At 35.6% G+C, this 24595-nt stretch overlaps 1 protein-coding gene across 2 annotated transcripts in view; it reads left to right on the top strand.

The window, feature by feature from the left end:
* Positions 1-24595, top strand: part of FAF1 (Fas associated factor 1) — a 128056-nt gene that overhangs the window by 12658 nt on the left and 90803 nt on the right. For both annotated transcript variants that reach the window (XM_015870465.3, XM_015870466.3), the window contains exons 2-7: positions 1774-1842; positions 11768-11814; positions 12720-12919; positions 14523-14614; positions 14951-15039; positions 22236-22341. In XM_015870465.3, the coding sequence (XP_015725951.2) occupies positions 12850-12919; positions 14523-14614; positions 14951-15039; positions 22236-22341 (357 nt within the window). In that variant the 5' untranslated portion in view covers positions 1774-1842; positions 11768-11814; positions 12720-12849. The remainder of the gene's footprint in view (positions 1-1773; positions 1843-11767; positions 11815-12719; positions 12920-14522; positions 14615-14950; positions 15040-22235; positions 22342-24595) is intronic.

Raw genomic sequence — 24595 nt, 5'->3', positions numbered from 1 at the left:
AAATCCAACAAGGTAACATGGAAATAAGTCAATAAAATAAATAAATAAAAGACTTCATAAATATTCTAGTCATTGGGAAAGCTTAAATCAGCCCTTGTAATGAATGAGAGACAAACTCATAAAAGAATGAGAGACAAACCCATAAGGAACCAGACTTTATTAACTTTGTGGCTCACAGAACCTGTTGCTTCCCTGTGTGTATCTTCCAGAGGAAAACAAAAGCTGGTGTCAGCCAGGCTGTGCTGGGACTCATCCTGCCTTCCAGAAGCCCTTGATGTCAGGGATGTCAGTGAGGCCTTGTCTTGGGTGCTTCATCTTAGGGAAAATCATCTGGTTTGAACCTCAGTGATTTTCTTGACTTTATAATGCAGGAAACAAACTCTATTTTTTTTCTATTTTTATTTTTTTAATTTTCTTAATGAATTTTAGACCAGTGATGGAGCGTGACTTGAGACAGCTTGTAGTGTCTGCATCGATTCTCTTCTTCCACATTAAAATGTTTATCTGAAATCCTACTCTGCTTCTACTGTGGCATTAAAGCATGCGAAGGAAGTTTATAAAACATCGTCTTTGTGGTTTACGTTAATCAGTGGCCTTCCTACAGCAATCCATTGTTGTGATTCCAGAATGTTTGTTTTCCCTTTTATTAGCACCTAACAAAACTAACAAAAATAATCAATCTGAAAAGTGAAATCTCAATGTTGTTTTGTAAATTGTCCAGACTTTAAGTGTGTTTCACTTGGTTATCAATGGAACCTCAGACCGTCACTTTGGTGGAAGTTTGTCAGAGTACATTGCAGCAGAGCTGTCAGCATCACTTTCAGAATGGCCTGATGGCTTTAAGTACTTGCTCCTGTGCTCCATTCTCTGCCATTTCTCTCTTTTAATGCTTAAAGGAAAGCAATAAGTCTTTGGAATCTTTGCTTCTGCTATTGATTCTGTTCTATTACTGTTAAACTATATATTTAAAAAATCCCTATTTTATATGATATATTGAAAGAAATTTATATAAAAGTTTTTACCTGCATGATAGAACAGAAGGAACACTGTTGTGGCTGAGATCTTGTAAATGATGAGTGGGATGTCCTCTTGCATTTGGAGCTGAGTTCAATTTACAGTACCATTTTGATGGGTTTTAGCACTATTTTAGTTGCTGTTGTATTAGATGACTCAAACTACATAAAACCAGAGTATAGTGATGGAACAACATTCATCCATTTTATCTGAAAGTAAATGTTTCATTATACAGACTTCATTTTAAGTAGTTTCACAAGGTTCCTCGTCTGTATGACACTGAGCAAAAAGTCTCACTTGCCTCCTTTTTCTCCACTTAGAAGTGCTGTGTAACACCCACAGCGTGGAGGGGTAAAACACATTGGTGGAGGCAGTAGAGTTGGTTTTGGTTTGAGACAAAGACACTCCAACCACCCCAGACTTACCATTTTAAATATTTTTGTGGTCCCTTTTAAGGGAGCACGAATGTTTCAGAACTGCCAACACAGAATTCTCAAAGCACCTTTATGAGACAGCACTGTTGTCCTAATTTTGCAAATAACTACCTTTGTCTTGCTTCCTTAAGTGGCTTGTTCAAGGTTACACACGAGTCCTCTGGTGGAAGAGGGAATTATTCTCTAATCTGTGGTGTTTAAAGCTCTCCTAGAAGAAATAAAAACCCTATTTGTTTCTTGTCATTCTACTGAAATTAATTCTAGGTATTAATGCTCGCTTTGATCAATGCTTTTAACTCATTTTACTGCTTCTTTTTCTTTCTAGGCTTGTACTGGTATAGAAAATATCGATGAAGCTATAACTTTGCTTGAACAAAATAACTGGGATTTAGTGGTAAGTATTCTAATATTCAGATGAACAGTGGTGTGACATCCTGCTGGGACAGCTATTGTCTTTGTTTCAAAGTTGTATGGCTGACAAGTGACGTGCTTGTAAGGCTTTATTCGTAGCTCTTGCTTGTATCATGACGTTGCAAAATAAAGACTTGATATAGTTTGTCCAATGCTAAATTTAAACTATGAAACCAGAAAGCATTTGCAAAAGTATAAATTAAAATTTTAGTCATTAATGTTTTTAAACAGGAAAGCATAACTGTGTGTTGGCAGAATGGTACAATTTAAAACACCCTTAGTCACAGTAGTTTGTTGTGACACAGTGTGGGCTGGGCTGTTTTGCAACTTAAAGTGTTTGTTATATGAAGGCAAGGAGTGGTGTTATACATTCTTTCTGGGTTGTAAAGTTCTTAATATGATGCATTCAAGTTGGATATGATTTTGGGGTGGCTTGTAGATTGCAAGGTTGTATGCATTACAATAAATAATAGCAGGTAATGCTGAATGAGAGAATTGTGATGGAAAAAAGTGTTAAGAACAATAAAGAGGAGTTGTTTTATTATTTATTTACTTTCTTTTGAGGCTCCAGAATGAATGAAAAGGGAGTGAAGTATTTACAACTATGATAATACCTTTATGTTCTTCATCTTATTAGTGATGATTAAATGATCTAGAAGTGAGATGGAATAGGAAAAGAAGTAATGTCCCAAAAATACATGCTTAAAAAACACATAGAAAGTATGAAAGGAAAAAAGGTTTAGGATGGAAGAGGTACTTCAGTGTCTACAAAGGGGAATGGTAAGTGGTGGAAGAAAAAAAATGAATTGGAGTGGGTAGGAGTGACAAAAATACCCTAAGCTCCTGTCATTAATAGGACATTGGCTCTCTCTTATTAAGAGCAGACTAGTTGTAGGAAAGGGAGTGGATGCTAAAATATGCAGAAGAGTGAAGAAAGGAGTTTCTATGTTGAGAGAATTAAACATCTTGTTGTTAGGCAGGGGATTTCAGCATTTCAAAAGTCAGAACAGCACATGAAAAAAAGTTCCCAACTGAAGAGCAACCCGGGGACTCCTTATTTTAAAAAGATTTGAATGAAATTGTAAAATAATAATTTTTTTATCTGCTTACTGCATAGGTATTATAGGTAAAAATGACAATATAAATGTATCTTAAACGTTGTACGAAGGGAATAAAAGTGAGTATGTAGAAGAAGTATGTAAAAGTCCCAAGTATGTCTTTTTTGAATTGTTTCTGATATATATTTGAGGTAAATGACCTATTAATACAGAAATTCCCAATTTGCTTCTTGGCCCTACGTGATACGGACTTCCTTGTATATGAGGTTATTACATACGTGGTAACTCCGCTGTCCTGTTATCCTGTAAATAAAATCTAGACAGAAGAGATTTTTTTTTTGTATGAAAACAGGATTCACTGTTAGATTTTTCTCTACTTTTGTTCAATATGAGCATTTCTGTTGTTACTCCTTCCGTTGTTATTATTTCATTTTTCTTCCCAATAGATATGGCAATGTGGGTACTGCTTAGTGTAACACTTTAAGAGGAAAGTCAGTTTAATCGAAATTAAGGTGGAGTTATCCCATGTTCACTGTATTCATCATGTGTATAATAATATATTAGGGAAAAATCTCATAAAAATCTGTTTTCTATTCAAAATAAACTCTGAAAAGGCCTCTGTGCCTTCCTGCTGTGTTTAGCTCTGTTATTCCGTGTTTGAAGCACGGTATAATTTCATTGAAACCAGCAGTTTAGTGCACCTGGCAACGTGATGACTTGCAGTTCCTTTCTTACAAAGCTTCCAAGAATCAGCTGACAAAAAACCATTTCTGTATCTTGGAACAAGGAAATTGTATGTTTTGAACATCTGTTCTTAAAAAAGCTTCAACTCTCAACTGTAGGGTTTTCTGTTTTCGTTTTAATGCATAACTTATACAGAAGATGATTTGGTTTGACTTAGTTTTTTAATAGAAATATGCATTTTGTTTAGACTTTATTCTTGTGTTTTCTTCTGTGTGATGTCCTTTGGAAAGAAAGAAGTAAAAAAAGCAAGAAAAACTGAGCAAAATGAGAGAGGACTCTAAAATTTTTCTTCTCTGTTTCTGTTGGAAATGCCATTTAAGATGGGATTCCTGGTCAGAAGGTGGTCCGCTGCCTCTTGACAGTTAGCAACAGTGCATTATTTATGTTTGTTGCTACTTTCTAAACATTAACTTAGTTATTTTTTTATAATGTGTAGTAAATTTCAGTGCAAGCTGGTAAGGACTAAAACACTGGAGATGACTTTTGTCTTTTTTATTCTTCCAACTGACTTGCCCTGCAGAAACATTGATGTATCTCTCTGTATTTTCCAAGTGACATTTCTATATCCCTGAGCAAACTCATATGAATGCTATGTATCTTATGGAAGTTCTGTGCAGCTAAGCATTGGCAAAGATGACCGGCTATTCTTAAAGCAATGGGTTAATAAATCCATTGTTATTATTTGCTTTTGAATGCCCTAATCTCATGTAAAGCAGGCGTTTCTTCCCTTTCTGTATATTTTCTACATTGAAGACTGTGGAATGCAGACCTATAGTAGTTGTGACTTTCCATATAGTGTTGTGCACTTCTATTAAGGAAAAATAGACACATAAGAAAAATATACACACAAAGAACTCCAGCAACTAATACTTAGGGAGACAATTAAGATTCTTAGTTTGTGGAATGCCAAATAAGTGTTTCTTTGTACCTCAGTAACATGTGGAAGATCACCTCTGTCGTGGTAGCCCAGTTTCTTTGGTATTGTCAATCAATACTCTTTACTTGCTGTTAAAGTGTAATATTTCCTCAGTATGTGTGAAGAGATCTATACCTTCCATCCCTTCAGTATTTTAGCAAATGTGATGGTTAACTGGCAAATTGTCAGCTTCCTATGCACTAAAGGGATTATGCTAATCTAAAATAATTTGATTTGTTTCATTACTATTGATTTAATTTTTCTAATAGGAAATGCCTGCTTTATTCTCTGGAGCATAACAAAGGAATTGCATTGCTGTATTTTGACTGCTTTGGCTGCATTGAACAATTTAAACTTAAGTTTTAATATCTGGCCAGAAATGCAGCTGAGCAGATTTTTTTTTAGGTGAAACGTTCACATCAACATTGTAAAGTCATGTAGGCAACGTGTCTTCTTTCTGAATAGATAGAATGTAGTTACTGAATAAATGAGCTCCTTGAACTTTGTCTCGCATAGTGAAAGCAAGGGGACTAGAAAACTTCGATTTCATTTCATGAAGAAAAAGCTCTATTTCTTGTAGTATATAATTTTTAGTGCTCTGAGAACAACAAAAAATCAGGACCTGGGTTAACAGTAGTGCCTGAGTATTACTTTAGCTGTGTGCATACATTACTCGCCTGCCTTACATTTCACAAATGCTTATTTTCAAAGGATTCTACCTCTGGATTGGCAGTCTGCATGTGGATTGCTTAGCGTTAATTTGTCCTTAAACATTGCAATTTAAGAGCAAATTTTAGAGTATATTAATAGTTAAGTGGCTGGTAATTGGTGTTTTAAGATATCTGAAAGTAGTTTGCCGTGTATTACTCTATAACTAGTTGAACTGAAAATTGCATACATCTTCTAAATGTGTGTTTGACAAGCAATTAGTCTGTCATGAAATCATGCTGGGAATGTATGAGTAGGAGTAAAATGAAGTAATTTATTTAATTTGAGAACCAGCGTCTGCAGATTCTGTGACTGTTTTGCAAGCGAACCTTAATGTGAAAGACTTGGACCATGGTAAGCTGAGAGTCATCTGGACCCACCAGGCTTTCAGAGCGGGGTATTTTGAAAAACAATATAAATATTTTACTATTGAGTATCTTAATTGTGTTCTGTCCTAGTTTTATTTCAGTAAACTATCTGATCCTCAAAGACCTGGTTGGTGCAGTGCCAGAACCACAGCCTTGTCTGAAACGTGGGCTGAAACACTGTAGTCAAGTTGTACTCTGCATACTTGAGCTCTGCATTTTCTGGCTTCCAAAATAAGCTAAAAGTTGTATAAATATTCTTTATTATTGATTAGTGATTAAGCAGTCAGTTGACTACGGTGAGAGTAACTTGGATTCTATCAGGACGTTTCGTGTTATGCCTTTTTCAGTAAAAGCGACCTTATTCTACATACAGTGCTTCCAGGATTTTTAAAAGTCATGTTGTGTCATGAGATTTTATCCACATTCTACCTTTGTAATACTCACTGGGAACTGGCATGCCACAACAATGAGCAGTTTTAAAGTTGCACAAAAAGTGTATTATCTTGGGGTAGCCATTCCCAACCTTTCCCTGTTAGTGTTGCTGTTCAAATTTACATAAAACACTTTGGAGAGGGATAGAAGTGTGGGAGCTCAGAATACAGATTTTTTTTTCCTCTGTTTTATCCGTTTCTCTTGTTGTCTAGTTTAGTGTTTTAAGGAGTAACAAAATATGCTTTGATATCAAGCATAAGCTTTTGTTTCTGTCATGTTAGGAGATGAAGCAGTGTTAGTGTAAAAATGTGTGATGTTAATCAGTAGAGCCAAAGTATGTGTATATGTGTCAGAAACCAGCAGATATATCATAACCCTCTCTTTTCCCATGCATATATATGATTTTTAATTGGATAATTGTGGAGTAGGTTCCTTTCCTTTTTTCTTCTGTTGACAATAGTGTTTTGATACTGATCAATAACCTTCTTTATGTGCTCATGATTTTTATTATCATTACACCATAAAAATGCATCCATTTGTGAATCTGAGATTGAGCTTTATTTGTGGAGTTATGCAGTAACAATATGCAATTAAAGGACCGTGTAGATGTGGGGTTTTTTTTTCCCCAGGATTATGGGAGTGTATCTAACTGTTGAAAGGCTTCCTACTGCATTTCAGTATGTTGTATGAGTTACAGGAACAAGTTTGTTGAAGCCACCAAAGAAGTGGGGAAAAGTGGGAAACCACATCTTGAGCACTAATTGCAAACTATTTCAACGCTCGCTCTCTTGCTGATGATGTGAATCATCTGTACGAATATATTCATGTGGCATTTTTGATGAAATGCTAATTTTTTGCTTTATTAGTAATTCTATTGTTTCACAGCTTTTCATGAAGTATATTTGTTATAAAGAAAGCGAGCTGAAATAAAGCAGAATGCATAGAAAGACTTTTCATTGTAGTTCAATTACAGCTTTTGGTTAAATCTTAACCACGATGGGGACAAATGCTGGCATTTGGTAAGAACTGTGGGTGTAACTTAACGTCTAGCGCTTGGAAATACTTTGAGACTGGTGAAGCTGGGGAAATGCCAGCAAGTATAATGCAAACTGCAGGAAAAGGCTCACTCTTTTCTCTGCTTTGTACAGCCTGGTGATGGTAACAAAGGTAGAGGTTGCTCCTGTTAATTTACTGGGGCATAGTAAGTAACCATTAAGAAGATTTAAATATTAGTGCATTCATATAAAAATCCAAACCGAATAATAATTTTTGTAACTTGAGCCCAAAACAGACATTACTCATTGAAATAGTAGTTTTAAAGTATCTGTGTAGGAAGGTGATAGCGAATCTTGCCTGTAAATGTGTCTGGTCTAAAATAACTTATGTTTGTGCAGAACATTTTACAGTATTTCACATTTAGGCTGATACAGATTTAACAGGCAAGATTAGGCAGTTGTGTAAAGCTGGGCAGAAGCCATGTTTGTTTGCTTGGGAATCTCATGATACACTCCCAGTGTCTGAGTGCAAAAAGAAGTGATTCTATTACTGCTGATTTCAGTAAGCCTTCGTTTTATTAATCCAATTTGTGTGAGTTATTTGACAAGTATTTGCTGTATGTTTTTATCAGTGTTAGTGAGTAAAACGCTTCCGGTTTGTTCCCAGTTTTTCCACTTTATATGGTTATAATCAGATCACAGCAGAAGGTTCTAGGTACATGTAATTTTAATATAGAGTTGGCTAAACTGGTAGTTTTAGGGGGTCAGAACAAATATTTTGACATAACACCATGTTAAATATACAATAGGTAGAAAAAGCAAGGTGAGCAGGATAGCCACAGAATGCACAACTTTGTTCTTGTATTCTTCCAGGCATTTTAAAACAAATGTAGAGTATGGCATGTAACATTTGGGAAATAATATTGCTTTTTGAGAGCTGTAATAAATGGTTTCTTTTATCAAAGATAGCTCTAGCTGAAGTTCATAGAGAGTTAAAGATATGGATCATGAGGGCATAATGTTTCTTAGTATAGAGTAAAGCAAAAAAATGTAATTAGGAGAAATTCTTTCACGTCAAGCTGACAGAATACCAGAGAATTAGAAGAAAATGCCCTAAGCAACATGCTTTCTTCTGCTCAGAGATGTTTTCTGATATCCAGTTTCAGAAAGCTGATTGTGAGTCATACTTCTCAAGATTCATTTCATTCAAGGAAAATGCTTGGGTTGTTTCCCGAAGAGAATCCATAACTCTTGCATTTCAGGCTGGATCCCACCTGCTCTTGGTTTTCATTGAGGTAAAAGTCTGAATGTGGAAAGTTTTTAAAGGATCTGCGTGGTAGGGTCTGTATCTGGCAGCCAAAACAGTTGTGTGTAATGGAGACTAGAATGAAGTGACAAGAGGTGGCTGAGGAAGCTCCTCTCCCATCTCAGCTGTTGGGAGAGTCTTTGGCTGTGCTCATTTGGGCCTGATTTTAGCACTGAAGGTAATTTATCTAAGTATCACTTGTAAATTGTGGAGTAAAATGAAGAGGAAGGAATTCCCAGTCTGGTTTGTGCACGCAGTCAGTTGATATATGTAAACCTCTGCTTCTAAATAATATAATTATCAAATCTGGTCTATTTTCAATACTAGGGATAACCACTGAGTATTTTAAGCTCAGGAGATAAATTTGTACTATCTTAAATGACGCATCTTTTCATCATTTCCTCCCTCCAGGATGAGAGACACCATGAGATGTACTTAGTTATTTTTTAATGGTCAGTACCATAAGTCTGTGTTTTGAGAGAAGTCATCAATATTATTATTTCATCAGGTTAATAAAAAAGGCTGGTCTTGGTTTTTTTTTCCCCTCTAACACTGTTTTGTACCAGTGGAAGATAGATTAGTCAATTCTGAATACATGTGATTATTTCAGTGAATATTCCCCTGAGGAAAGGCTTTACATTTAAGAGTCTGCTTCGCAACGTTCTTCAAGCACTTAAACAATTCTAGTCTGTTGAGTACTACTGAGTTCCTGGGTTGCCCAAACTTTTAATGGCTTTAATAACCTCTTATTAATCCTATTGCTCCACTGGATTTAATGTATTTTGATAATGTAATTTGGAAACTTGCTGTTGTGAAGCTAGCGCCAGAAAAAAGTATTGTTACTTTGACCTTTGTAATTGGCACTCGTCAGTCCAGTATTGTCATATTCTTGTCTTTCCATTCTCTGAATGAACAAGATTCTTAGTCATAGTTCTCAGTATGACTTAACGCTGTTAGATGAAGGAGACTCAGTGTTGTAATATTGGAACTTCTGGATGTCTGTCTTGTCAAAATTGAGACAGTTTAAATCAGGTTATGCTGGACTTAGTGAATTCTTAAGTAATTTCAGTTCTTGGATATATGAAAGTCTCTAAGCAAAATATATAAATAAAGAATAACTGAATTTAGCTCAAAATTTCTTAAATAATTTGTGAAGTAAGCATGTACTGCTGCTTCCCCGGTAACATCCTGAAGCTGAAGAAATGTTCTGAGCCAGACATGCATCTTTATCTAATAACCCATGAGCAGATTTACTGCACCTGTTATATATTTCACTTGAAGCAGTTTTTATATCTTTAACTACTGCGTATTAGTCACACGTGCTGGTTTTGATGCTTAGATGATCCCTGCTTGGAAAGACAAAAGAAATACTTTTGAATGGTAGTTTCATTGCACAGAGCTGATCCTCTCCCATAGGGGACTGATGCTGTAGAAGAAGAGTCTGGAACAGCCTTAATGTGTTTGCTTATTAATTAATTCTTAGTAGCAACATTGCTGCTATCCTAAAGTGGGTGGTTGTTCCCATTTCTTTGTAGTGTCCACCTATAGATGTCTCGTAAGAACATTAATGTTTATGCAGTATCTACATCTGCACTGTCACCATTTGTCATCTACGTATTCTTAGTTTTTCATTTTTCTTAATAAACAGTGCACAGACTGTTTTTAAGGTGTTTGGTTAATAGTGGTCTTTCCATCAAAAACATACGTAGTGCTGCTGCTGTTTTTTCTTAGTGTTGTGCTCCTTCGATGTTATCAAGTTTACAGAACTGGGGGCTTTAAAACTGAATAACACATTTGTTCAAGAAAATTGCTTGGAGCCTCTATCGTATTTAGCCCCTCAGATTAGGCTTAGAAAAAAATGAGCTGATTTAATCCTCCGAGATTGAGACATGAGCTTTGACAGAAGAAGTGTGCAGGTGCCCTGCTGTGCTGTATTTCTTCATTGCTGAAGCAGTTTCTTTTTCTCCAGGTTGTTACTGATCCTGTGGTGCAAGAACCTCTGTTTGGTTTTCATATCCCACAGATGCAAAATAAAGGATGTTTTTATCTCTTGACTGACTTGTGTATCTTGCTGAACAGTATTGGGGCTGATACAGAAAAGCCTGAACAAACCAGAACCTCCCACTTTTTCCTGGAGGTTTATTAGATGAACATGATCAAGAGCTGTGTATAACTGCAAAAACCACACTGATGATAAACGAGACACATTAAAAAGAATCTTCTGGTTTTTACCATGCATGATGGATAAACTAATTTAAAACGTGTTCTGGTAGGAAGCTGTTTTCACTGTAATTTGATACAGCCTTGTGGGTAGTTGCTGTAGCTTATAGATACCTCCAATTCTTCTGTGTGTCTTTTTCTGCTGTCTTTGTGTAATGTTTTGCACTTCTTGTTACAGTATCAAAGTTACTTTGATTTCAGTAGTAATACTTTGACTTCAGTTGTTAACCGTTGTTTATTAACTGTTAACAGAAACTGTAAAAATTCATGCTTATGTATTCAGAGAAGAAACATAAGATTTTTAAATCTTGGTTTATTCTACCTATATGTTTATTGGATGCTTCTTGTTTAAGCCACATCTGTAAATACTGCTTTGTAAAAATGGTGGTGGTATGATTAGATTGTGGTTGGACTCAGTGATCTTTAAAGTCTTTTCCAACCTGAGTGATTCTTTGTTTCTATGATTTGACAACAGTCCATAGTCACAGTGTTTGACTTAATCCTCATGTAGTACCAAGGAGTCTGAGCTTCTAAATTTCAGCTTTATCTTCATCAAGGACCAGTCACTCCTCAGGTATACAGGCTAGCAGATCAGGTGTATCTGACACATGAGAATGGATGTTAGTCATATTAGAAGTCCTGGTAGTTTGATTATTGGGGGTATTTCAGTGGTTCTGTGGCACACGGTTGTGCTTAGGAGGTTGGACTTATCTAGAAGATGCCAGGCTTGCAGCGCTGCTATACAGCCTAGGGTAGGCCTGATGCTTCTGGGAGACATGAGCTTCTCTGTGTACGTGCTGTCTGGCTGCCTTGTCACAGCTCAGTGAGTCTGAAAACTGTCGTCTTAGTGTGTGCGTGTACAAAGTGTTAGATTTACTGAGCATGGGTTGTTTATTCCTTTGCACTACACCTGGGAAATCTATTGCACCAATACAGGAGCTTGAGCATCAGTTCACATTCACTTTCACTTAAATATGTTTTTCATTTTAAGAAGGTACTTTAGTAACAGTGTTGTTTACCAAGGGTATTTACTGAATGGAGAACGTTTTGTGGCATATTTTAAAGCAAACCAATCACTTTTAAAAGCAAAATATAGGGGCCTGTCCTGATTGATTTTTTTTCTTCTGCATACTTGATTGAAAGCTTATTTTCTCTTTTCAGGCAGCTATAAATGGTGTAATACCACAAGAAAATGGCATTCTGCAAAGGTGAGTACAGAGGGATGGAGTATACATACAGAGAATGATGCTGTGTAGTAGTTACATTTTTGTTTCTAAATCCCAAGGTGATGAGATAATTCTCCTTTTAAAGCAGTTTTTTGAGCCTCAAATTCAATTCCTGACAAAGTTGATTTCACAATTTTTCCCATACTAGTGAAGAAAAAGCTCAACTGTCTATTTGAATTATTTTTTAGTTTATATTCATTGTTAGGTCATTAACTGCTGGTAGAAATTATGCTGGGTAAAAATAAGCTTCTCCCTTCTAAAACTAGCTTTACTGATTTCAAATTAAAATTTGGCTCATGTGTTGATGCCTGGATACCTTGAAGTCACTGGAGCATGATCTCCTAAGTACTGATGAGGCAACTGAAAACAACAGAACAGGAGTTGAGCTACTGCCTCTCTCAAGAGTCAAGCAAGTCTCTTATGTTTCAAGTACTATTTCTGCTTATGTTAATAATTCCTGACCTCAAAACATTTAAATTCAAAACACTGGAGCACTCATAACCATTTTGTCAGGGCGAAGGATCTGGGCAGTAGTTATACCAGACTTTGGTAACAGCTTGGTTTGATGTCTGCTTAACAGCTTTCTTCATTAGTAAATAATTCAGTTGTAGAAATGGTGGGACAGTAAAATGTGTCTCAAGTCTCTTTTCTTTCAGTGGAAAAAGTTTAAAATTAGGCCTGGTAGACATAGAAGCCTATTTTCCAGTGGCTTTCAGATGAGGTTAATTTACTGACGTGGATACTTCTTATTGGCTTTTCATGTTTCCTTAGAGATTGCAAGTCAGATATGTAAAATACTTTTTGTAATGAAATGAGATATACTTTTACTTTATTAATCTTTATTTAAACATTATATGTTCATCCTTTCTTATCTGTGTCTCCTTCAGTGAGTACGGTGGAGAGACTTTACAAGGACCAGCATATGGCCCCACAAGTCATTCTACAGCTGCTTCTTCATCTTCTTCAGCATTTCGCCATGTAGTGCCATCTAGACAAATAGTGGAAAGACAACCTCGAATGCTTGACTTCAGGGTTGAGTACAGAGACAGAAATGTGGATGTAGTACTTGAGGACAGCTCTACAGTTGGTAAGAATGTGTAAACATGACGTAACTGTTGTAAAATTGTTAAAATAGAACTAAAAAGGCCCGATTGCCAATATCTAAATCATATGGAAAAAAGAAGAAAACCCCTCAAAAAAGGTCCCCCCCCCAAATGTACTCTTCATAGCTCCTAATCATTTTCAGACCTCTGCAGCTCAAAAAAAGCAAAATTTCACTAATCCATTGTAAGGGTTAGTGATCTATCAAATATTTATTTTGACATCTAGTTGTCTTATGGACTTAATTCATAAACAAAATGAAGAATACTGATTAAGTTGAGGCAAGAAAGTGTAATTTGCAGTAGGATTAGTGTAGATGCAGCCAACAAATAAGTGGATCATCTTAGCATTTCCTTTTTGAATCTCTATAGCATCATCCCTTTCTGTGTAAGATTAGTGGTACAATTCAGAGAATTCTTCTATGTGTGAAAAGCATTGTAGCATCCTTCTTTTTTATTTGTCTCTTTTTTTGGGGAAATTAAGAGTTTTGTTATCAGGGTTGTTTGTTTTTATTCTAAATATGATACATTTTGTACAAATATTTTAGAAATATGCTGTTCTTACCATTGCAAGCATATTCTTTTTTGTATTTCCCAAATGACTTAATTTACTCTTCCTAAGGAAAAACAGTATTATTGTTTTTTTAAGACAATATACAGATCAAAATAAATAAATACGTCAGGAAATAGTTGATTAAAAATTTGTTGAGTTGTCACTTTGTCTGTGATGAAGCTTTGGAGCTGAAACTTTGGATCCTTGTTTTTCTTGTTGGCGTTTGATTTGGTATTTTTATGGTGCCACCTAGTGGTGCTTAGTCGAATTCCTGATTAGCGTTACTTTGCACGGCATGGTGCTGCAATGAGTTACATCCAAAGTAGATGTAAAAGTGACCAAATCAGAGTTTTTCAGCTACTGTAGTAGGTGTAGTAGGTGATAGGTTTTTCTTAACTTCTTTCAGCGTTGTGTTTAAAATCTTGAGAGAAGTGTGGAAGGTAAATCATAGAATTTCAACCATAGACATCAAGAAAGCAGCTTTTGGCTCATTGGGGGATCTGCTTGACAGAATCCCAGGAGAGACTGCCCTGGAGGCCAAAGAGACCTAAGAAAGATGGTTGATCTTCAAGGATGACCTCTTCAGAGCACAGGAACAGTCCAAAGCCAGGATGGAGAAACAGAGTGTGCAAAAACACTGATAAATCTGACTGGTCAAATATACAAACACTTTAGTTCCTTAGATCTAGATTATTGGTTGTGGAGCTGGGTATCAGTAATGCAGATGCATCTTATTTCTGTCAAAGTGCATTGTTCCAGATAGCATGCACCTGCAGATTTATGGATCTAGACAGCATACATTGTGTGGAGCTACTCAAATATATGTCCAAATTGCTGTATCCTCATGTGATTGTGTGAATCACATTCTTATTCTATGTGATTTTTACCTTCATTTATTCTTTACTGTTTGAAATATGTGTTACAATGGTAACTACTCTAAAACTGGTGTTCACTGTACATTTTCCTTGCTTTTGGAATTAAAAATGTGTATATTTTATACATGGATTTCTTGACATTTTCTTCATTTTTGTCTTCAGGAGATATCAAACATATTCTAGAAAATGAACTTCAGATTCCTGCGTCTAAAATGCTGTTAAAGGGGTGGAAGACTGGAGATGTAGATGATAGTGTAAGTTTTCAGTCAACTTAATTTGCAGTTTCAGAGTGAGGGTCTGAGGGTGGGGATGACAGTGCAAGGATTGTGAGTTTCTGAGTGTTGTATGTTTCAGGTGAAAGCTCTACAAGGAACTCTTTAACTAAAGCATTATAAAAATGGCAGTGTATTTTGCAGTGTTTTTCTATACAACGCAGCACACCTACAGAGATGTTAATTTAATAACAGTGAATACATCTTAATTTGGTGATGTTGTGAAGAAGCTTTTATAATTAAAAGGAGTAAAGTAAACTAATATGACAAAATCAGGTAGTGTTTTAAATTTACATATATATTTTTTTCTTCCTTCAGACTGTTTTAAAAACTCTACACTTGCCAAAAAATAATAGTCTTTATGTTCTTACACCTGACCTGCCTCCTCCTTCTTCAAGTCATTCTGGGTAAGTCTTTTATCCATAGATTCTACTTGTATCGATTCTTTCTGTGTGTTTTCTATGAAGCAGCTTGCAGGATTTTACAATCAGTAAATGTTTCACTGCTCTAAGATGCAAGTGTAAGGATTGACTACCTCTGCACTTCACTGTGGAAAGAAGGTTGTTAAATAAAGTTTTAAGGAAGCTGTAGTGTAGTACATGAGCTACATGAGATTTTGCATCTTCAATTTTTTATGACTTGATTTTTTAAAAACCTTGTCCCCGGATAAATGAAAGCTGGTCTTTTGTAATTTATCACATTACATTGATTCATTTAACATAAACATGTACAAATTGATACCAGCAGACCAGGGTTTTCTTTCTGAAGTGTGTGTTACCTTATTTTGTCATATCTTCTTGGACTTATAAGGTGTACACAGTTAGATTAATTAATTTCCTCTAAGCAGGATATCTTCTATTACCAATTTCAATACTCAAAAATATTCACTAATCAGTGAATATTGCAAAGGTTTGAAAAGTAAATAGTTTTCATGGAATGTGGATTCCTCATTGTTGTAAAGTAATTTGTAGCTACTTTGCTGTAATTTATTTGTCTTATTTCCTACCCTGTCTATGTGATTCTTGAAGGTGGAATGGTGTGTGTTCTTACCAGGAAAAATGAATTTTATTCTGAAACCACTAGAGGGTGCACTGTAATTGAGTGTGAAAGGAGTAGCTCTGATTCTGAATTGTCAAGCAAGCAGGAAAGACTGCAGTTTGAAATGATCAAATTGCATAATTAGTATACTAGATTGCCTTCAGATTGCCTGAAGAGGGGATTCTGCTGCTGTAGTTAGATAGCAGAATGTTCTACAAACATGATGAAGGAAAGCTTTTGACAATCAATAGAAAAAGATATAATACTTAGGCCCATAACCCTGTATGCTATGGAGGAAATAAGAAAACTGTGTATACTATAAAGAAAAGTAATAAATAGAAATAAAGTACAAACATTAAGAGAGGAAATAATGGTAATGGAACAGAAAGAGCAGGTTAGTACTGAGCCGTGATGTGAATTCTAGGTGCTGAAAGGAGTTGTAGTTGAGTGAGAATGATTAGATGTTGTGCTTAACGAGCTATTTGAAGAATAGTGCCAATACTGTGGAAAAACCATGTTGATGGTAACAAAATCTTCTACATGGAAACCTGGTATATTTTAATTTCAGTGTCTGATTTTTGTAAGTAAATGCTGATGATTTTAATAGAAATAAACTATTTAACAGCACTAAAATGTTTAAATGGAGTTCTTGGGCTTTTTTTTGTTGAACAGTTTAGAATAACTTCCTACTAATATCACAGTGGGTGTTACCTTTACAGTTTATACTTGTTTCTTAGAGGAGATGAGTTCTGCCTATTTTTAAGATAAATTTGGTACCTTTGGGGATAGCAAATGATGATTAATTAGTGGCTACTTAAAGATAATTTGAAGGCTAGATCATCCCTTGGAGTCATAAATCCTAGATGAAAGGGGAGGCTTGCCTCCAATTAAAGCATCAATGCAGATCAAAAAACATCTAATTGAAGCAATGTACCAAACCCAGTTACACTGTTTACTGCCTACTGTTAGGTCAGTTATTATGCAGATTAGTTTGATAGCCTCAATTTTTAAAAGCATGATGTTCTCATCTCTTATTAATGGATGTTAAGGAACTTTGCCTCTTACTTTTCGTGTTCATCTGTCATTTTCTTTCATTGCCTTTTATTCTGAATTATAGAAAAATAGCCATTATTTCAGTATCTCCAGAAAGTGATATATGAGAAACCTGAGATTTTAGTATGTGATGCTTTATATATATACCTTTTTGAAAGAAGTAGTCTGGTCTCAGCTCTATAAACTTCAGTTTGTTTCTGTTCTTGATGCTCTGTGAGAATAAAGTTTGAGACATTTCTTTCCAGTGTGTTGGCATGTAGGCATTGAAGTTTGTGACAGACTGAATGGCCTTAACCCAGAACTGACTTAAACTGGCATCTGCATAGAATGGCAAAGTGATCCTGCAGTTTAAACAAGCAAAAATCTCATGGGGCATCTTCATTCATCAGTGGCATATCTAAAGCTCTCATAGATAATAGAAACCCCGTGAATGACTACTGTGTGTTAGTAAGTTGAGGTGTGAAGATGAAATGTCAGCACGTGTAAGGTTGGCAAAGCCATACCTGCCCATGTACAACATCTAGAACAAGACAGTGTATTCTGTTAACTGTGGATGTAGTGAAGCATGATTTCTAGCAATTCCTGCTTCATCCCAGCAGCTTCAGTAATTCATCTCCCTCTCTCTCCATCTTCCTTTGATCTTGCTTACTTTTACTGGCAGTACGTCAGTGCCTTCCATGCATTCAGTAGCCCACGTTGTTTTTTCATCTGCTTAGACTGCCAGCCTGCTCTGCTTCTGTTCTCCATGTAGTTCTGTAATCAGGTAATAGTGAATGACGAGTGAATGTGTATAAATTTGCTGGATAGAACAAGTGAGAAAAACATTATCTGCTTTGGAAATCCATTTTAAAATAGAAAGGTAGCAAAGAAAATCCATTATTCAGTTGTCCAAGTGAGTGGTCCCTTGCACTAACTGTTGTATTAGATTCTTCAATTCCTTACAGTGGCTTTTCTTACCTTTGTTGCTGTAGGTGCTTCTAGAAAGCTGTCTCTGTTCAGTTCAGGAGAAAGGTTTGGAAAAATGCAATGGAGAGGAGTGTATCTATAAGTGCTAGGTACTATTTCTTGTATACCTGATGTATCATTGGAAAGTTGAAGGCAGTTAAAGCTGCTTGACCAAATGCACTCTAGGTCAGGTTCATGGTTGGACTTGGCAATCTTGAAGATAGTTTCCAACTTAGACAGTTCTATGATTCTGTATCTTGGAGGTGATTACTGTGCTGTATTTTTTTTTTTGCTAAGTGATTGTAATTTATTTTAGCAATGTAATTGTTTGTGTGGACAGGAATAAAAATTATACGGGCGTTGGAAGTAGTGGGTATGTATTTTGCTGAGTACATGTTTTTTGGATTGATACAGAGCAGCGATTATGACACGGTGTCTTAGTGTATGTTATCAACTGTAGCAGAGTGTTAATTAAGAATGATGTAACCTGCAACTCCAATTATTAGTATTGTCTGTTTAGCTGGACAGGAGCAGCACCTTGCTTTAGTTACTTTGAAAGCATCAATAAGGATGGTAAGATTAATGTTTTATTTTCACATCTGCTCATGAGACAGTTTAAAAATCCTGAAGTTTAAAATGCAGTAGAATGTAAACAAAGGGACTTCTGCTCATTTACATGTCAGCCAGATTTGCTGATTGCTGTTTGAACCTAATCTACCATCTCCTGCTGCATTAGCTACAACAAACATTACATTTACATACTGATTTCTTATTTTGTTTTAATGTAAATAATCTGTAATTACAGTAAATTTGGACTTCTGTTGACATGAGCCTGTATAAATCCGTAAGTTTAAAATGGAAATGTTAATTACCTTGTGTCAAGCCTATTTATACAAAATTCTGAGGTTTTGGAAATTCTTGTGCCTGAGGAAGTTACTGCCTATTAGGACATTCTGAATGCATTTCATTTAAAAAAACAAAAACAAAACTGAACCGAAATGAAAAGGAATATTTGCTGATCACTGATTAAGGATGTACTTTCGGTTTCTAAGTTAAAAACATTAATAAAATTTTCAAGAAAAATGCAATTTAGCAAAGTACTAAATCAGAAATGAAGGCATTAAATCTGCCATTTCTCAATGGTTACAGCAGCTCATTTTGTATATTAAGCATTTCAGCACAATAAGATGAAGAAGCTTAAAATATAAACTCCACTACTTATGGAATCTTTCTTCAGCATTGCATAGACTGCACAGTTGCTGTCCCCCCTAAGTCTACCATTATTTGCAGTTATGCATTTTTAGGCTAAATATTATTTCTTTTCATGTAGGAGACTCACTGTTGATAAATTCTGCTATATTAGAATTTGGATGGAGAGCCCACAGATAAACTCATTCCTGGCTCTTAATCCTGTTATTTGAATGAAAGATTTTCTCGTAACTTCATTTGCTTGAAATTTCAGCTTTAAAGAGGAACACTTTTTGTTTGCATATTATGCAATTTCAACCCCAACTGAATCTTGGTCTGTCACTGAGGTTCCTGCTCATTATGATAAAGCTGATAACGAGTGCTATAAGGGCAATCCATATGTCATCCTAAGATGATCCAGGTTTGTCTCGCTAGATCTGATCAGAACAAGGACTATTTTCTTTTGCCTGTTCTCAGACTTGTTTTGTTTTCTAGATGTAGGCAGAGTTGCTATAATGGATAGTTGGTGCCTAAAAATACAGTCAAATTCCCTTCCCTCCTGTGCTGTCATGAATGTGTAATCATTCAGCTGTGGGGGGAAAAAAAAGTAACATTAACCTATCAGCCAATGCTTTTGAAAGCTAGAGTTTGCAGCAGGGGGAAGCACTGCTGATAAAAGTGGCCCACTTGAATTCTGCTTCCAGAATTTATTTCCTTTCACCACTAATTGATCCTCAGATTAATTAAATTCTGTTAGTGTTGGTGGCAAAAAAACAACAAAAAATAAATAAGTCTTGCCTTCAAAGGGAACCAGAGTTCGACACCGATTCTCTTCTTCGTCCTCTCATCCTCATCTCTTCCTTTTCTTTTTCTCTTTTAATTCAGATGTTTCATTTGGAAGATGGTGTTCAACTAGTTACATTTGAAGGAAACCAAAACTGCTGCATATGTGGATGCAGTAATTTTAGAAAATTGCATAGTGTTTAGAGGCTGTTATGTACAAATCTTAAATTAAAGAAAAAAGCATCAACTGTCAGTAGTAGTGTCCTACTTAAATAACTTTACACTGTACATTTGAGCATGGCTTGAGGAAATTAATTTAGGAGGGATCTACGTGGCTGGTTCTCTGGCGCCATGTTCAAATCAACCCCATCCTACAGAGGAGTGTGTGCACCTATTGCCCATCAGGTGCGCTGACAGTTCCTCCTCTCCTTGACTTTCTAAGGTATATGGTCCATGTCTTAGGGCTTCCAGGCCACGTAAAGTTTTGATATGGGAGCTCAGAGGGTTGGGTCAATTGAGCAGTGTATTTCTGTGTAGCATTACCTGGTATGTTTTCTTTGTTACCTTATTTTTCTGTTAAAAAGAAGTGAATAGTTGGCCATGTATTTGAATTGTAAACACTTCTTTATACAACTTCTATTTAGTTAACTTTTTTCTTTAAGCTACCCTAATTTTCAGCTCGCTCTTTGTATTTGGCTTTGAGTAAATACAGGAAATTTACTTGTTAACAACATTTGCTTCTCACGTTTAGAAATCCAAAATGTAGAGATATCAAAATATATAGTTACTTTGAAGCTTTTAATTTTGAGTCAAACATAGCTCTAGGAGAGCCTTTGTGACAATAGAATCCATATGCTGTAATTAATAACATTTTTAGAACAGTTATGTATATCAGTTGCCTCCAGTACTTGCTTAAAAACAAAGAAAAAAAGTCAGAATCTGGAAAAGCACAGCAGGATACTGTAGTTGCTACTGAACATTTGCCAAAAGAAATATGGTTACAGCAGTGCTAAACTCATTAAGAATCCAATTAGAATTACCCATGAAAATAAGCATGCAACTTCTCAGAGTCTCCTTTGCAGGACTTTTAGGTATTTTTATATATTTCCAACCTGTTCTTATGATTCTTTGTGACAAGTGGAGCTGACTGCACATTCAGCAGAGTTCACTTAATTCAGCTACATGCACAGGGTCTATTGTACGTTAGAACATACCTAGCATAAACAATGAATTAAATGAGTTTTCTGTATTACAAAAGCACATCGAAGACAAGAGAACTTGCACTTTATGATTTTGTTTTGTAGTATGTGATTGTTATGTATAAGATGTCACAGAATCCAAATTATGTTGCTGAATGAAGATATTTTTGTAAGGTAATTTTTCTTGAGATGCTAAAGCAAATAATGCATCTCTTGCTAAAGCATCCATTGAGTATTGCATGGGCTCCTTACCATCTGAGCAGCCAAACTGCAGCTCAGTAATTACAATAGAAGGAAAAACTAACAAATCAAGACACACATAATCTAGCAGTCTTTTTTTGTCTTCTTGTATCTTAAGATACAGCTGTGCTCATCTGCATAATGAATTTGTCCTTTATTGCTTAGAGAAATGGCATATTGAACTGTGATGGAACTGAGAAGATCTGAAGGAAAAAAAAATGTTTCGCATTCTTGTAAGACTGTGTTATAAGGAAACATAAAGTAGATAAACTCAAATTTCAGATGTCACTGAATGGGTCGAGTCTGCATAAATATTGATTAGAAGTGTAGCATGCAGTTATAATGCAGTTTCGTAGCCTGTATAAGTTTTTGTATGCAGCTATAATTGCTTTCTCAATGATAGATGTCCTTTGACAGAAGATACTGACATAATTTTGTACCTAATTAAACAGGATGCGTTTCTAACATCTAGGTGTTTTGTTACTGGGAAAATCACAATAAACAAGTTTGTGACATGAAGTTGACCTGTTTAATCTGTATCTTAAGATTTTCTTTTAATTCATATCATTAAAGATATTTGAATGTACGGTTCAAACAATTTGAGCTGAACTAACTTTTCTAAGTGCTCAGTAACCCCAAGAGAAATTCTGCTGTGGTTAGTTTTCCTGTTCTTATTGGCTAGGTTTATGTGCTTTGAAACTAAATGGAAGAATTTCCATTTGATTTATGCTTCAGGTAACCCCAGAGAATAGAGAGCATGCTTTGCCTTGTTCTACTTACCATTGGTTTTTAATGTGCATCATAGCTTGATATTTTGACTGGTCATCAATATGCTTACAAGCCTGGTATTAATGACATAATGAGTGCTAAATGTACCTGATGTTTGTGAAGATGATGTGACTCTCAATTTTGAGAATATTTAACATTAGAAGAGCTTTAAGGGCTGCAGTCAGCTTATTAAGGAAGGAGATCAGGAATGGCCTTTGGTCATTCTCAGCATGCCTCCTTGCATTTAAGAGTGAAAAGAGCGATGATAATGTTGTGCCTGGACTTGTCCGTGTAGAGTTTAGGGTACCCTGGGGTTTTTGCATCTAACTGTAAAACAAGCTATAACACGCTTATCCCTGATTTTCTTGTTTTTCTTTCAACCATTTCAGAGCCCTGCAGGAGTCATTAAATCAAAACTTCATGCTGATCATCACCCATCGAGAAGTCCAGCGGGAGTACAACCTCAACTTCTCAGGAAGCAGTACCATTCAGGAGGTGAGTGCTGTTTCACAGCTGAAGAATAAATGTAGCTCATTATAACTAATGCCAGCTCTGTTAAAGACAGTTTCACATGGTCTTATTGGAAACTCCTTTGTTTTATTAGTCTTCTTTTTAGCTTAATCAACTCTCTCATCAAGATTACTGTAATTTGATTAAAGAACAAGAAGTTTTCTGTTATCTTATACAGGAAAGATGCTACTTTTTACATTATAATAAAAAAATATGCATGCAGCATTTACTGAGTTATTCCATAGTGATGAGAAAAGACACATTTTATTTTCAAGCCCTTTGAATCTCTTGCTATCTACTTTTCTTTTAGTTGGCTCCATCTTCATTTTGTGCCTGTAATGAATGCTGGTTGTTATAGTGCTGGTTGTTATAGTTCTTACTGGCTTGGTAGTCTTATGGTTTCTTTATATAGTAGATGTCACTGCTATTCTGTGGAATGGCCAGCAAGGGGTGATATTGTAGAGAACTTCATCAAAATTAAAACTCTTAGGAGCAAATATCTCTATATGAATCTGGACCTTCTGAATTTAGAACAAGGAGTTGCTGCGTAATTTTAAAAATTCCTTTCTAAGCAAAAAGGTTCTTTTTCTAATGCTTCGTGGTGTATCTAACACCACATGTTTGGGATGTTATTTCCATATAACCCGCTAACTTCTGGAAATAACACAAACATTATAGAAATGGGAATCTTAAGAATTCGTATTATGAAATGTTAAGATTAAATGTTTGCTTTTATCATGAAATGTGCACTTGCTATTGATCTGACACTTCCCTCAATCTTCTAGAGTTAAACATGTTTTATGGAAGTGTTTCATTTGATAGGGTGACAGAACTATTTCAAGTCCAACAATAGTAGCTATAAGAGCATTATTCCATGCAGCAGTGAGAAGTAATTATCAACTGTTTCCATTCTGAATCTTGTTGTTCTCAAGGTATAAATTTCAGTTTTCCTCTGCTTGAAAGCCTGTTCCCTGTTTTAGTTTTGTAAACCTTGCATGCTGAGTGCTGTTATTGTTTTTGAAATACAAGCACACAAATCCAGTTGTAGCAGTTTGGTTTTTTTGGAGGAGTCGAGCACTACTCTTTAAAATGAGAATCAGTTATTTTAATCATTTATTCCCATAAACCTTCGAATTACTTACAGTTTTAAATAATGAGATCCTGAAGGAAAAACATCACACTTATGTATTACCTGTTTATTTGTTTATTTTTATCTATACTGTATCAATTACTGTTTTACTGGTATGTTTCACCAGACTTAAAGGACCCAAAAAGCTGTGATGATGCATGGGAATTTAGGCTTTACGTGCTGTTTACAGTCAACATGTTATCAAATGGTGTCAGCTTGATTTATGTGTGCTATAATTTTCTCCCCTGAGGAAGCCAAAAAACTCACATATACCTACAACCTCATACCCGTATTAGTAAGAGCATCAAACCTTAATTTGCCTTGTTTTTCTGTGTCTAAGTGCTACATGCATTACAGCGTATAAAATTACAAAGCTAATTTCAAAGGCAAAATGAAACAAGAATGCTGGACCTTCTTGTGCTATTGGTGGTGAACAGGTGAATGTATCTGTCTGTGCAAAGTCTTGTTGAAATCCCTGGGGACTTGGCTGAGACAAAATAATTGGTGAACATTTGTCTAATTATTGAAAACAAGCACTATTTTACATGTTAACTCCCTAATGACCTTGTAATTTTTTCTTTTCCTTTTAGCATAGATCGTAGATTTCAATGAATGACTGATGAATTCAGTTACTTTATGTGATTTGGAGGAATTGGTGGTATCTTTCCTTCTTTTCTCTTACACATTTCTATCCTTTTAAGAGACTGTTAGATTTTCCTTTACTGTCTTGTTCTCTGTTTAACAAATTAATAGTTTGCTTTCCTTCTGATCCGTTTTTGTAATCATGGGAAGCTTCATGGAAGTTGCAGCTGCCAACCACAAGAGGGCAGGAAGGACTATTCAATTATTACCTGAGAATACCGTTCAGTGTTTTCAAATTAGCTTCTGGTATATTAACAAAAAGGAGTATAATGGCCAAGTTATTGTTTGATTTACAGATAATTGGCATATTGCAGGGAGGAGACTTAATTTCACCCTTTTAAATTAAACAGGGAGATTTGAAAAGACATAAAATATTCATTAATGTTCAGTGATTATAAAGCAGTGGCATATATTTATTCTACCTTTATTACTGTTTCGATGGGAAAATACTGCAAATATTTCAGAAAT

The sequence above is a fragment of the Coturnix japonica genome, chromosome 11 (assembly GCF_054131305.1).
Source record: "Coturnix japonica strain WE chromosome 11, WE-NBRP24, whole genome shotgun sequence".
NCBI lineage: Eukaryota > Metazoa > Chordata > Aves > Galliformes > Phasianidae > Coturnix > Coturnix japonica.
Note: the sequence above shows the minus strand (reverse complement) of the source record. Positions and strands in the feature narration are given on the sequence as shown.